Here is a 13,663-nt window from a genome sequence, read left to right on the forward strand (position 1 = left end):
TGCTACTTCATAGCATAGCATATCGGACTTCTCAGCCTCCAGAATTGTGAGTTAAATAAACTTTTCTTTATAAATTACCCAGTCTCAGGTATTCAGTTACAGCAACAGAAAATGAACTAAGAGATCCCATAGCCAATTTACCATGAAATCAGGCTGACTCTACCATCATACTATATCCACCATCTACCTCCATTGCTACCACCTGGTCTGAGAAACATCTTTTACCTGGGTTAGTGCAGCAGCCTCCTAAAAGATCCCCCTAAATCTACCATTGCTTCCATACAGATTATTTTTCACCCAGGAGTCAGAGTGATTCATGCAAAACTAAAGTCACATTTTGTGTCCTCTGCTCAAAATCCTGTAGTAATTTCCCATTTCATTAAGAATAAAAGCCAAATTTCTTACACTATCATACAAGAACCTACTTGATCTAGCCTCCCTCATTCACTTTGCTCCATCCATGCTGGCCTCCTTGTTATTTCTTGAACATTCCAGGCATGCTCCTGTCTTGGTGCTTCTGCTTAGCACTTCTCTTCCTGAAATGCTCTTCTCCAAGATTTCTACTGGCTGACTCCCTCAACTTCTTTGACTCTTTGCCAAAATCTCATCTTTTCAATGAGGCTTCCTCTGACCACCCTATTTCATACTACAATCTGCTCCCCGCTCCCTACCCACAGAACTTTCCATCTCCTTACTCTATTGTTTTTTCCTTAACACTTATAACTTTCTAATGTGCAATTATTATTTTCCTGTTATTGTTATCTTTCTCCTCTGCTAAAATGTAAACCCCAAGAGGGAAGAAATCCTTGTTCTGTTCACTGTTATATCCAGAGGGCCCATAAGAGTACCAGGCACACAGTAGGTACCCAATAAACATTTGTTGAATGTTTAATAAATATAAAAATGGATTATGTGTACCTTGAATGTTTGGTAGTAGTTGCCTCAAAATCATTTGAACCTCACGCTACTTTTGTGGAAAGATTTTTTTAAGCTACTGATTCCATTTATTTACTGTCTCTAGGTCTATTTAGATTTTCTATTGCATTTCAGTCCTTGTTGATAAATTATACATTTCTATGAAGCCATATATTTCATCTAAGTTTGAAAATGTATTGGCATAAAGCTGTCTAACATCCTGTCATATTTCTTTAAATAATCAATGTGACTATGTTTTCCTTTCCAAATACTGTTTCTCTTTTTTATTATTAATCTTTGGTTGATACTCTGTATTGTCTTACATAAATTTCTGTTTATTATTACCTTTTATCTATGTCCTTTGGCCTAACTCTATTGGTCTTTTGTTTATTACTCAAATTATTTTTCATGATGAGTGATACAGCAGTTGCCAATATTTCCAGTTTCCTCCTTCCAGGCTCAGGAGGAGGTTACACCTCCCTGTCCTATTAAAGTTAGACAAGGTCAACTGACTAGCTCTGGCCAATGATTTATGTCACTTTTGATGGAAACATTTAAAAACCTATGAATGTGGAAAGAATGGTCTTTTCAATAAACAAGGCTGGGTCAATTAGATATTCATATGGAAAAAAACAAATTGTGACCCTACTCATAAAAATGAATTCCAGCTGGATGGCAGATACAAATTTGAACAATCTTGGTGAGATAAGGTTCTTCATTTTTAAATTCTTTTTTGAAATAGAGATGGGGTCTTCCTATGTTGCCCTGGCTGGTCTCCAACTCCTGGGCTCAAGTGATCTTCCCACCTCCGCCTCTCAAAGTGCTGGAATTACAGGTGTGAGGCACTGTGCCCAGGCAAGAGATAAGATTTCTTAAACAGAGCAGAAAAACACTAAGGTAGAGGGGGAAATGACAAATTGACACATATTAAGATGAAAAACTTTTGTTCCTCAAAAGGTACCATTAAGATGATGAAAAAGTAGGCCAGGCGCAGTGGCTCACGCCTGTAATCCCAGCACTTTGGGAGGCCAAGGTGGGCGGATCACCTGAGGCTAGGAGTTCAAGAACAGCCTGGCCAACATGGCAAAACCACATCTCTACTAAAAAAAAAAAAAAAAAGAAAAGGCTGGGCATGGTGACAGGCACCTGTAGTCCCAGCTACTTGGGAGGCTGAGGCAGGAGAAGCGCTTGAATTCGGGAGTCAGCAGCTTCAGTGAGCTGAGATGGCGCCACTGCACTCTAGCCTGGGCAACAGAGCCCGTCTCAAAAAAACAAAAAAACAAAAAAACCTCAAAAAACAGAAAAAGTAATCCACAGAGTGGGAGGAAATATTTGTAATATCTATACTTGAAGAATGACTAGTATCTAGCATGTACAAAGGCTTCCTACAAATCAATATGAAAAAGAACACCTGCCCAACAGAGAAATAGGGAGAAGCCTCAGATACTGCACAAGAGAGAATATCCTAATGGCCAAAAAACATATGAGAAGGTTCTCAGTTGATTAGGCTTTGGCTAAATGCAAATTAAAACCGCCATGTGATACCACTACTCATCCAGCACAATGGCTAAAATAACGATGCACAGGACACCACCACAGACTCGCGAGACTGAGGGGTGGGTGTCGCGAGACTGAAGAGTGGGCGGTGCAAATAGTCGAGGTGTTTACTCGCCATTTTGTGTGAGGAACGTTGACGGGACCCACCGTTGTGGCCTGGCCTCTACCGACTGCCGCCCTGGCCGCTACCAACATGAGCCTCCTGGAGAGTCCTCACAGGCCTGCTACTCTCGACCGTGCCCCGGAAGACCCGCACCAGGGCCAGAGGTCCCGAGAGAAGAGCAAGGCGACACAGGTAATGGCAGATGTGTTTGAGGGCCGCTTGGAGCCAGTCGTGCTCCCACCGCCCCAGCTTCCAGAGGAGGGGGTCGCACCCCAGGATCCCGCAGATAGTGGCCGTACTTTCCACATCTTGGTCGATGGGAGTCGCAGTCGTGGAGCCATCAAAGCTGGACAGGAAGTGACTCTACCACCCGCGGAGGGCCTAGAAGCAGCCTCTATCTCGCTGACAACTGACGGCAGCCTCAAAAATGGCTTTCCGGGTGAAGAGACGCCCGGCCTAGATGGGGAGAAGGCTGTAGAAACCTGTGGTGCAGGGAGGTCGGAGTCTGAAGTGATTGCAGAGGGGAAGGCCGAGGACGTGAAGCCTGAGGAGTGTGCCATGCTCTCAGCCCCAGTGGATGAGAAGCTAGGAGGCGAGGAAATGGACATGGCGGAAGGAAACAGAGCAACAGATGAGGTAAATAAGGATGCAGGGCCTGGGCCCGGGCCCCTGAACGTGGGTCTCCACCTGAACCCCCTGGAGTCCATCCAGCTGGAACTGGACTCCGTGAATGCCGAGGCTGACAGGGCCCTCCTGCAGGTGGAACGCAGGTTTGGGCAGATGCATGAATACTACCTAGAGCAGAGGAATGACATCATTCGCAATATCCCGGGCTTCTGGGTCACTGCTTTCCGCCACCACCCACAGCTGTCTGCCATGATTAGAGGCCAAGATGCCGAGATGTTAAGCTACTTAACCAATTTGGAAGTGAAGGAGCTCAGACACCCTAGGACAGGCTGCAAGTTTAAGTTCTTCTTTCGAAGAAACCCTTACTTCAGAAACAAGCTGATTGTCAAGGTGTATGAGGTCAGATCCTTCGGCCAAGTGGTGTCTTTTTCCACTCTAATCATGTGGCGCCAGGGCCATGGACCCCAGTCCTTCATTCATAGGAACCGACATGTCATCTGCAGCTTCTTCGCCTGGTTTTCAGACCACAGCCTTCCAGAGTCCGACAGGATTGCTCAGATTATTAAAGAGGACCTCTGGCCAAATCCACTGCAGTACTACCTGTTGGATGAAGACGCCCATAGAGCTAGACGTCGCCCGATGAGGGAGCCAGTGGAGATCCCCAGGCCCTTTGGGTTCCAGTCTGGTTAACCTTTGCCTTTGGAACTACTCCTGCAGAAGGTCCCCTGCCACCACGAGCTGGACCTGTGGTTGGGCAACAGCATTAGGTATGCCCTTTTTTTTGTTCTGACTTTCCCCTACCCTCTGTTTAAACTTTCCGTTCTCTCAACCTGAAGATTGATACCTTGGTGGCTATGCTGCTTCCCTTTCACCTGGTTGTCTTGCTATTCTGCATTAACATCACATGCTCCCAGCCGATGGGTTACATCTTTCTAAGCGAAGCGAATGATGCTGTAGATTATACTGTCTTTACCTTTGTTTGGACTCTGTTTGTTCCCAAGACCTCTGGTCTGGCTCCTATTTGGATTTCTAGTTGTGTCTAAGAACCTATTCGGCTCACCCTGCTCTGCATCTGACAGTACAGGCACAAGGACTGTGGACAATTGCTGGGCATTAATGAAGTCAAGGGAGAACAGCAGGGGGCAACTTGGTCTGTGTGAATTATGGGACTCCATTACTTTTCCTGAGACTCTGGTCACCTATTGCTGCCTGCTACTGGCTATGCCCACCACCTTGGGCAGCTCCCTGCTGAGTGAACATATCCCAGACCATTGCCAGCTCCACTCTGTGGTTTCTAATCAACAGGGATCTCCACAACACTGGTGGTGGACACAGGTTTCCTGTCAGCACACAAAAGACTCCTTCCTCTTCCAAAAGACCTCTCAATTCTTTGCCACCACCACCCTCGTCATTCAGAAACCCTACTGTCAGACAAATGGTTGAGGGGACATGTCAGACCCTATCCTCATGGCAAGGTTAATATGTTGGTGTTCTTGACAAGTACCAAGCTTTCTCAGCCAAAACCAGTGGATTCATTGAAAATCTAGGTACTTTTATTTTCCTCCCTTCCTGAACCTAATGAAGTGCCAGAGTGAGTGTACACTTTCTTTTCTCTCATCTCTCATAAATCTCTTCTGTCTTCCTTTAAAAAAAAAAGTAGTAGTTCAGAAACATCTGCAGAAGCAGGCTTTTTAGTTTCTTTGTCATGTCCAGAAGCAGGCTGTTCTGTAAAATAGACTGCCAGACCTCTTATTCCCCATTCTCCTTTCTTTTCAGCCCCTCATCCCTCTTTAGCAATTCCTAGAGGGTTTAAAGGAATAGAGAGCTGGATGGAATGAAAGGTGATTTCTAGTTCAGAGTGGATAGAAGAATGAAGGAGATTGTGATGGGTGCTCTAAGCAGGGAAAACTGAACAAAAAGGCAGAAATGATTCAGGGGAAAATCAGGCCTAGAATTAACACTGGGTTGACTAGTTATGATGGGAAGAGAAGTACTTTTTTTTTTTTTTAGTATTCACATAGAAGAATAGAAGATGGTTGGAGTGTTAAATATGTTGCCTAGAGAAGGGTTCTTTGAAGAAACACTGTAATTTTGGGTGTTCTCTTTCTTGTTTGCATGTGGCCTTATTTGTGTGGAAGATTAATACTGTGTTATAATATTTTCTCTTTCTGTTTACTGGGAAGATTCAGCTGTACAGATTTTATTTTACTTTCAATTAGGAACATTTGGAATAATATCAGCCTTTCTTTTTTGTACATTATATGGATATGGATATTCATGACAGTGTTTTCAGCCTGATCTTGTTTCTGTTAAAACCGTATCTTTAACATTTTATTTTGAATAACTTGGTCTTATCTGACGCTGAAGACTGGAAACTATTGTGTTCATGTATAAATAAATTACAAAAAATTTATGGCTCTCATTGTCTTTCTTGATAATTTGTCCTGGTAACAACTTAGTAATTGACATGTCTTTTTTTCAGTTGTTTTGTTTTGTTTATCAAGACAGAGAGTCTTGCTCTGTTGCCCAGGCTGGAGTGTAGTGGCATGATCTTGGCTCACGGCAACCTCCCCCTCCCAGGTTCAAGCAATTCTCCTGCCTCAGCCTCCTGAGTAGCTGGGATTACAGGCTTGTACCACCACGTCCGGCTAATATTTTTAGTAGAGATGGGGTTTCACCATGTTGGCCAGGCTGGTCTTGAACTCCTGACCTCATGATCCACCTGCCTCAGCCTAAAGAGGGGAAGTACTTGTGAGATTGCTTTGTGAAACTGGAATTATACCATGGGCATATTTGTCTTATGCCCATGGTATAATTCTATTATGCCAATGGCATCTTTCCTTATGAATGGATGAATGGTAAAATTAAAGCATATCACTGAAAAAAAACAAAACAAATATGTTGGAAAATAACAGAGGTTGAAAATAACAGAGATACCAAAAGGCTCATATACTGCTTATGGGAGAGTAGCTTTGTACAAATACTTAAAAAAGTTGTTTGGCAGTATCAGTGTGTACCCTTTGATCTGGTTCTGGGAATATACCCAACGGAAATATATACATATATTCACTCAAAGACATGCATAAAGTATTTATAACAACACATTTTTAATAGCTGACACTGGGAGCTGCCCTAATGTCCATCAATAGTGGAAAAAATAAACCAATTTTTAAAAATGTTCACGCAATGGAATACTATAAGAAAGAATTATGCCTACATGCAATAATATGAATGATTCTCACAAATAGGTTGATAAATATAAGAAGCCAGACAGAGTACATGCTATATAATTCTTTTATGTATGAAGTGTAACAGCGGGTAAAACTAATCTATGGTGGCAGAAGTCACAATAGTGGTTACTGCCAAGGACAGTGATGGGTCTGAGATTTACCCTTCTTGCAAGCTTAACCTTAACAAGTTAGCCTTATGTGCTAGGTCAGAGACAAAGGACCTTACAACTCAATAGTCAAAAGAGTGTCAGTATTTGCACTGGTTCCCTGAGCTCTAATTCCCACAAGGCAACATAAAGCCAGGTGACATCTGTACATACAGTGGATTGTGTTACAGGAGAGGAACTCCCGTAGGGAACATAGGGAAGCTGAATCTTTTATAATGGGCAGTAAGCATGCCTGTCGTTTTCGCTTTGAAGGGAGACATCTCTGTTATACTAAATAGTAAGTAAACCTGTTCTTTGTTCTCTAAGGGACATAATCTCTATTTTCAAGACTCTAAGCACACCTGTGCTTTGCTCTAGAGACACTGTCTTCCAAGGCTGACTCGAAAAGACATTCTGCACACATGCAGTCAGTGCCTTTGCTGACAAGATATGCAGAAATATGAGACACATGGGAGAACTGTCTCCCAGTAAACTTTGGGGTGATAAGTACTTATTGACTGGAAGGAAGTATGAGATGGTAGATTCTGAAGGGCTGGTGATATTTTGTGTCTTGCTCTGGGTGCTGGATAAATAAGTATATTCAATTTGTGAAACTTCACCAAGTTGTACATTTAGAAAACGTACTTCTCTGTATTTATATTGTACTTTAATATTCTTGTTTAAGAAAAACAAAAGAAACCCAAAGTAAGCAAATAAATTCAAAACAGAACAAAAAAAACACATTATTTTTCTGGAACCCCTCTGCCAGAAAAAGGCCAATTTAAAAGTATGCTGCAGATCTTTTTGGGTAAACCATGAATTGATATGTGAAAATTGTAACAGGATCATTTACTAGGCCACATTCAAATGGCTAAAATCCATTTTCTAAGAATAGAAACACTGAATTATCTAGGCATGGGCCATCAACTCAGTATTTACAGTGCTCCACTCATTTTGTCAACTGACCTTCATAAGGGTTTTTCAGTTATAAACAGTTCTTTAATAATGGCTCATGATGATTCATTTTTATATCTTCCAGCCAAATATATCATAAAATCCACATTTTTAAATGTTGTTCAACAGGGATGATGCTATTCTGAAGCCTGTAAGATGGTCTATATTTCTAAGTTTCATGTCTTTTCAGGCCTCCCTCTTTGAGGTATAAATATTTCATTTGATAATTAAGAGAGAAATTTTCAAACAATACCTATGGCATATGCTATAGACGATTACAGTATTAGTACCAACAAAAACTTCTGTAGAACTACAATGAAATCATTTGCTTTGGCTTATTTGAGCAAAATATTTCCACTTCTGTATACAGCAATGTATTTGGGGGATAATAATTTACCATTGAAAATGAGGTTTTTCTTTTACATAAAGAGTATGAAAACAATAATATATAAGATTAACTTACTGCCTTTGAAACATAAGGTAGGTTTAATTAGGCTTTTTATATGAATTCATATCACATAATATAAAGTGGCATCCATATAGATGACTTGCCCTGTTTTCCAGTGGCACAATTTTCTCTTTGCTATTGGTAGCTGTAAATATATGAGATACAAGATACTTCCCCCCAGCCCCCCTCCCCTGCCCCAAGATGGAGTTCTGCTCTGTCGCCCAGGCTGGAGTGCAGTGGTGCAATCTCCGCTCACTGCAACCTCTGCCTCCTCAGGTTCAAGCGATTCTCCTGCCTCAGCCTCCCAAGTAGCTGAGATTACAGGCATGCGCCACCACGCCCAGCTAACATCTGTATTTTTAGTAGAAACGGGGTTTCGCCATGTTGGCCAGGTGGGTCTCGAATTCCTGACATCATGATCCTCCCGCCTCGGCCTCCCAAAGTGCTGGGATTACAGGCTTGAGCCACCGTGCCCAGCTAAGATAGAAGATATTTTAAGAAAAGGGGTCCAGAATTCAAATTTAATCTGGTTTACTAAGATAGATGAGGATGGAAAAGGTAGGTGATATCCTAACATTTAGCATTAAACTAAAATCTAGAGCATAAAATAGAAAGTGCACTGAGCTACAAGTTAGGGGTTGGGGTCTCTGCCATAAACCAGATAATAACTTAAGCAAACCACTTAAGGATGAAAACTATGTCTGTGAGATTTTTTTTTTTTTTTTTGGAGACAGGGTCTTGGTCTGTTGCCCAGGCTAGAGTACAGTGGTGCAATCACAGCTCACTGCAGCCTCACCCTTCCTGGGCTGAAGTGATCTGCCTCAGCCAGCCTAGTAGCTGGGACTACAGACACATGCCACCATGCCCAGCTAATTTTTTTTTTTCTGGTAGTGATGAGGTCTTGCTGTGTTGCCCAGGCTGGTTTTGCACTCCTAGCCTCAGGCAATCCTCCTGCCTCGGCCTCAGAGTGCTGGGATTATAGGCATGAGCCACTGTGCCTGGCCCATTTTCGTCTTTTTAATAAGTTTTGAAATATAATTTCTTCTAAATCTAAAGATTTACCTACCCCTTAAATAACAGTTTTCCATAAGGTTCTGTGACCTCGCTCTGGCTTTTCTTTATGCACTTTCTAAGTGACTTTACCCATGCCATGGCCAGAGCATGTAAATGACAGAGAATGTAAACTAGAGCCATCACCTTTGAAATAAGGACTTTTTTTTTTTTTGAGACGGAGTCTTTCTCTGTTGCCCAGGATGGAGTGCAGTGGCGCGATCTCAGCTCACTGCAAGCTCTGCCGAGGCAGGAAATAAGGACTCTTAAATTGGAATCTCCCTTATTCCAGATTAGGGTCTGACATGTCCATTTGCACGATGCTTCCAGAATTGTTCCCTTTTCATATCTATTTTCACCTTAATATCTTTTGTCTACATTATTGGAAGTCTGAGGAGTCCCCTTCCTGAATATTATCTCTCTTTTCCCATCATTTACACTATTGACAAAGTAATCATGTCCTTTTTGCTCAGATGTCCTTGTCAATGCACCATTGCCTGCAGAAGAAAATCTAAACACCCTACGGTTGCATCCAAGATCAGCTACAACCAAGCCCCTACCTAACATTCTTACCAGAGTCCACTCACATGGAACGCCTTACTGTTCCTTAAGTAGCCCATATACTGTCCCAATTCTGTGCCTTTGCTCATGATATTCCCTAACCTTGGATTCACTTGCCCACCTCAACTATGGAAATCACACCATTTCTTCTAAACTCAAGGCCATATCCTCTAAATCACCTTTCCAAAACCTCCTACCTCTTGTAGCATATATTCTGTAGAATTTATAATTCATACAAATGTAGATTGAACTTAGTTCGTTACATATGTTAGTAGTTTATATTTGTCACTCAATTTTAAGTTCTTCAAGGGCCAAGATTCTTCAAGGGCCAAGATTATGTTTTAGTTATCTTCTTTTCTTCTGTGATGAGTAAGAGATAGTCCCTGTTCTCAAGCAGCCTACAGCCTAGCATAGGAGACAATCTACAGTGTGACCAATTCCAAACTTAAGTGTAAGCATGGGGCTAGGGGACCACATAAGAGGGACATTTTCCCTACCTGAAGGTTAGGGAAGGCTTCCTATAAGAAGTGGCTTCTAAGTTCCATTCTAGACACCATAGTAGACTCTAAGTTTCTTCAGAGTAGGGGGCTATCTTTTCATCTATGTATTCCTAGAGCATGGTATTATATCTAGCACAAAATGGACCCTTTAAAATTACTTGGAAACCATCATTCTCAGCAAACTATCACAAGAACAGAAAGCCAAACACCACATGTTCTCACTCATAGGTGGGAATTGAACAATGAGATCACTTGGACACAGGAAGGTAAACATCACACATCGGGGCCTACTGGGGGGCGGGGGGATAGCATTAGGAGATATATCTAATGTAAATGACGAGGTAATGGGTGCAGCACAACAATATGGCACATGTATATATATGTAACAAACCTGAACATTGTGCACATGTACCCTAGAACTTAAAGTATAATAATAATAAAAAAAATTTGAAGTATATTTTGAGGTGTTCAGTGGCTCCAATGAGCTTTCTGCTTTAATTCCAGATGTAACCAACAGCATTTGGAAGACAATGTACTTTGTCCAGGAAGAGCAAATAGCAAAGAGTCTTTTTGGGTGGGGAAGGGATTATGTCACTGTCTAGAAATCTCCTACAATAAACTTGGCTTGTCAGCAATGGCAGTCTGGAGGAAGAATGCACAGCCAAGCAACACATGTGAAGTCCCAGAAGTGGGATGAGAAGAGATGGATAAAATGGGAAAATCTCAAGGAAAGAGCATAATGGAAGAGAAATAATGTTATAGAGAAAAAGTGTTAGTGTAACATACCCCAAAAAACACTGGTATAAGACCTAAGAGAGAGTGTTCCAACTTATCTTCGAATCTAATTTTAGGACTTTGGGGCAGGGAGTAGTTACAACCTTTCTGTGTTTGGAATTCATTGCTCATGATGGGAGGAAGGTAGACTAGAGGGTCCTAAGTTTCTTTCCTTTTAGAGCTTTTATCCTATCATGGTACGGGTACATAGCCCTGGGGCTTTACTATGATTTGGAAATATGTTGAAGTCAAGGTAGAAGTAAATGTATACCTTCTTAACTTGATAAAATATACCTTGATCCCAAAGTAACCATTATGCTTACCAGGACAACACTAGAGGTATTCCCACTCAATTCAGGAACAAAGAAGGATGGTTATTTGTCACCTTCATTACTTAACATCCTGGATATTAGACAATATAATTACTAAGAGAAAGAAACTAGAAGTATAAAAATTTAGAGAACATAATAAAACTACTACAATTTGTGATGAATATAGAAAACTTGTGACATTCAATTGAAAAAGTAAACAATAGGAAAACTTAGGCAGCAAGATACAATATTACTACATATATCAATAGATTTTAGATTACAAACACAAAGTTGGAAGATGAAATGGGGGAAGACTGTTTACAACAGCAACAGCAAAATAAGAAATATTTAAGAAAAAGCTTTAGAAATGTGCCATATTTACTAATAAAATTTTAAAGCATTCCTGAAGACACAAAGACTTGTGTAAAGGGAAAGACATACCAAGTTAGATAGGAAGACTCAACCTTATAAAATTGTTCTCCCTAAGCTAATTTAGCAATTAATTATAGTTAGAGTAACAAGGCCAAAAATTGGAGAAGGGCAGGGCTAGGGGGAGAATGAGACAGACAAATTCTAAAGTATATATTAAAAAAAAAAAATAACACATAGATCAGTGGAACAGAATAGAGAGCCCAGAAATTAATCCATTTACAGACAACCCATTTTTGACAAAGATGCCAAGAACATTAATTGGGGAAAAGAACAATCTTTTCAATAAATGATGCTGGGAAAACTAGCCACATGGAGAAGAATGAAACTAGACCTCCATCTCTCACTCTACATAAAAATCAACTTCAAGTGGATTAAAGACCTAAATGTAATACCTAAAACTATAAAACTCCTAGACAAAAACAGGGGAAATGCTCCAGGACACTGGGCTGGGGCAAGATTTTATGAATAAGACCTCAAAAGCACAGGCAAAAAAAGCAAAAATAAACAGATTGTATCCAACTGAAAAGCTGCATAGGAAAATAAACAACAGAGTGAAAAGGCAACCTGTAGAATGGGAGAAAATATTTGCAAACTATTCATCCAACAGGGGATTAATATCCAGAATATACAAGGAAATCAAACATTGCAACAGCAAAAAAAAAAAAAAAAAAAAAATCTGATTAAAAAAAGGGCAAGGAGATTTCCGTCCAAGATGGCTGAATAGGAACAGCTCCAGGCTACAGCTCCCAGCGTGAGCGACACAGGAGACAGGTGATTTCTGCATTTCCAACTGAGGTACCGGATTCATCTCACTGGGGCGTGTCTGACAGTGGGGGCAGGACAATGGGTGCAGCCCACCAAGCGAGAGTCAAAGCAGGGCAAGGCATTGCCTCACCCAGGAAGCGCAAGGGGTAAGGGAATTCCGTTTCCTAGCCAAGTGAATCCGTGACACACAGCCCCTGAAAAATTGGGTCACTCCCACCCTAATACTGCACTTTTCCAAGGGTCTTAGCAAACGGCACACCAGGAGATTATATCCCAGGCCTGACTCGGAGGGTTCCACACCACAGAGCCTCCCTCATTGCTAGCACAGCAGTCTGAGATCTAACTGCAAGGCGGCAGTGAGGCTGGGAGAGGGACACCCACCATTGCTAAGGCTTGAGTAGGTAAACAAAGTGGCCAGGGTGGCCAGGAAGCTCGAACGGGGTGGAGCCCACTGCAGCTCAAGGAGGCCTGCCAGCCTCTGTAGACTCCACCTTTGGGGACAGGGCATAGACAAACAAAAGACAGCAGAAACCTCTGCAGATTTAAATGTCCCTGTTTGACAGCTTTGAAGAGAGTAGTAGTTCTCCCAGCACGGAGTTTTAGATCTGAGAACGGACAGACTGCCTGCTCAAGTGGGTCTCTGACCCCCGGGTACCCCTCTGAGATGAAGCTTCCAGAGGAATGATAAGGCAGTAACATTTGCCGTTCTGCAATATTTGTTGTTCTGCAGCCTCCACTGCTGATACCCAGGCAAACAGCGTCTGGAGTGGATCTCCAGCAAACTCCAACAAACCTGCAGCTGAGGGTCCTGACTGTTAGAAGGAAAACTAACAAACAGAAAGGACATCCAGACCAAAACCCCATCTGTACGTCACCATCATCAAAGACCAAAGGTAGATAAAACCACAAAGATGGGGAAAAAACAGAGCAGAAAAGCTGAAAATTCTAAAAATCAGAGTGCCTCTCCCCTTCCAGAGGAACACCGCTCCTCGCCAGCAGTGGAACAAAGCTGGATGGAATGACTTTGATGAGCTGAAAGAAAGCTTCAGACGATCAAACTTCTCCGAGCTAAAGGAGGAAGTTCCAACCCAAAGAAGCTAAAAAACCTTTCAAATAGCTAGAAGAGAGGGTATTGAATTTTTCCAGTACAAAGAAATTATAAATGTTTGAGATGATGGATATGCTCATTATCCTGATCTGATCACTAAGCATTGTATATATTGAAACATCACTATGTACTCCATTAATATGTACAATTATTATGTGTCAATTCAAAAATAAACATTATAC

General features: G+C 41.7%; 2 protein-coding genes across 2 annotated transcripts in view; one reads left to right on the plus strand and one right to left on the minus strand.

Moving 5' to 3' along the window:
- Positions 1-13,663, minus strand: part of ACYP2 (acylphosphatase 2) — a 195,471-nt gene that overhangs the window by 45,952 nt on the left and 135,856 nt on the right. The gene's annotated exons all lie outside the window — the stretch shown is intronic.
- On the plus strand, positions 744-5,891 carry TSPYL6 (TSPY like 6). The gene has a single exon (XM_015112364.3). It carries the CDS (start codon positions 2,666-2,668, stop codon positions 3,890-3,892), a length of 1,227 nt encoding a protein of 408 aa, XP_014967850.3. The 5' UTR covers positions 744-2,665; the 3' UTR covers positions 3,893-5,891.

The sequence above is a fragment of the Macaca mulatta genome, chromosome 13 (assembly GCF_049350105.2).
Source record: "Macaca mulatta isolate MMU2019108-1 chromosome 13, T2T-MMU8v2.0, whole genome shotgun sequence".
Classification (NCBI taxonomy): Eukaryota; Metazoa; Chordata; class Mammalia; order Primates; family Cercopithecidae; genus Macaca; species Macaca mulatta.

Excerpts from the sequence above, each read along its gene's own strand:
- TSPYL6 (XM_015112364.3), top strand. The coding sequence starts at position 2,666 with ATGAGCCTCCTGGAGAGTCCTCACAGGCCTGCTACTCTCGACCGTGCC.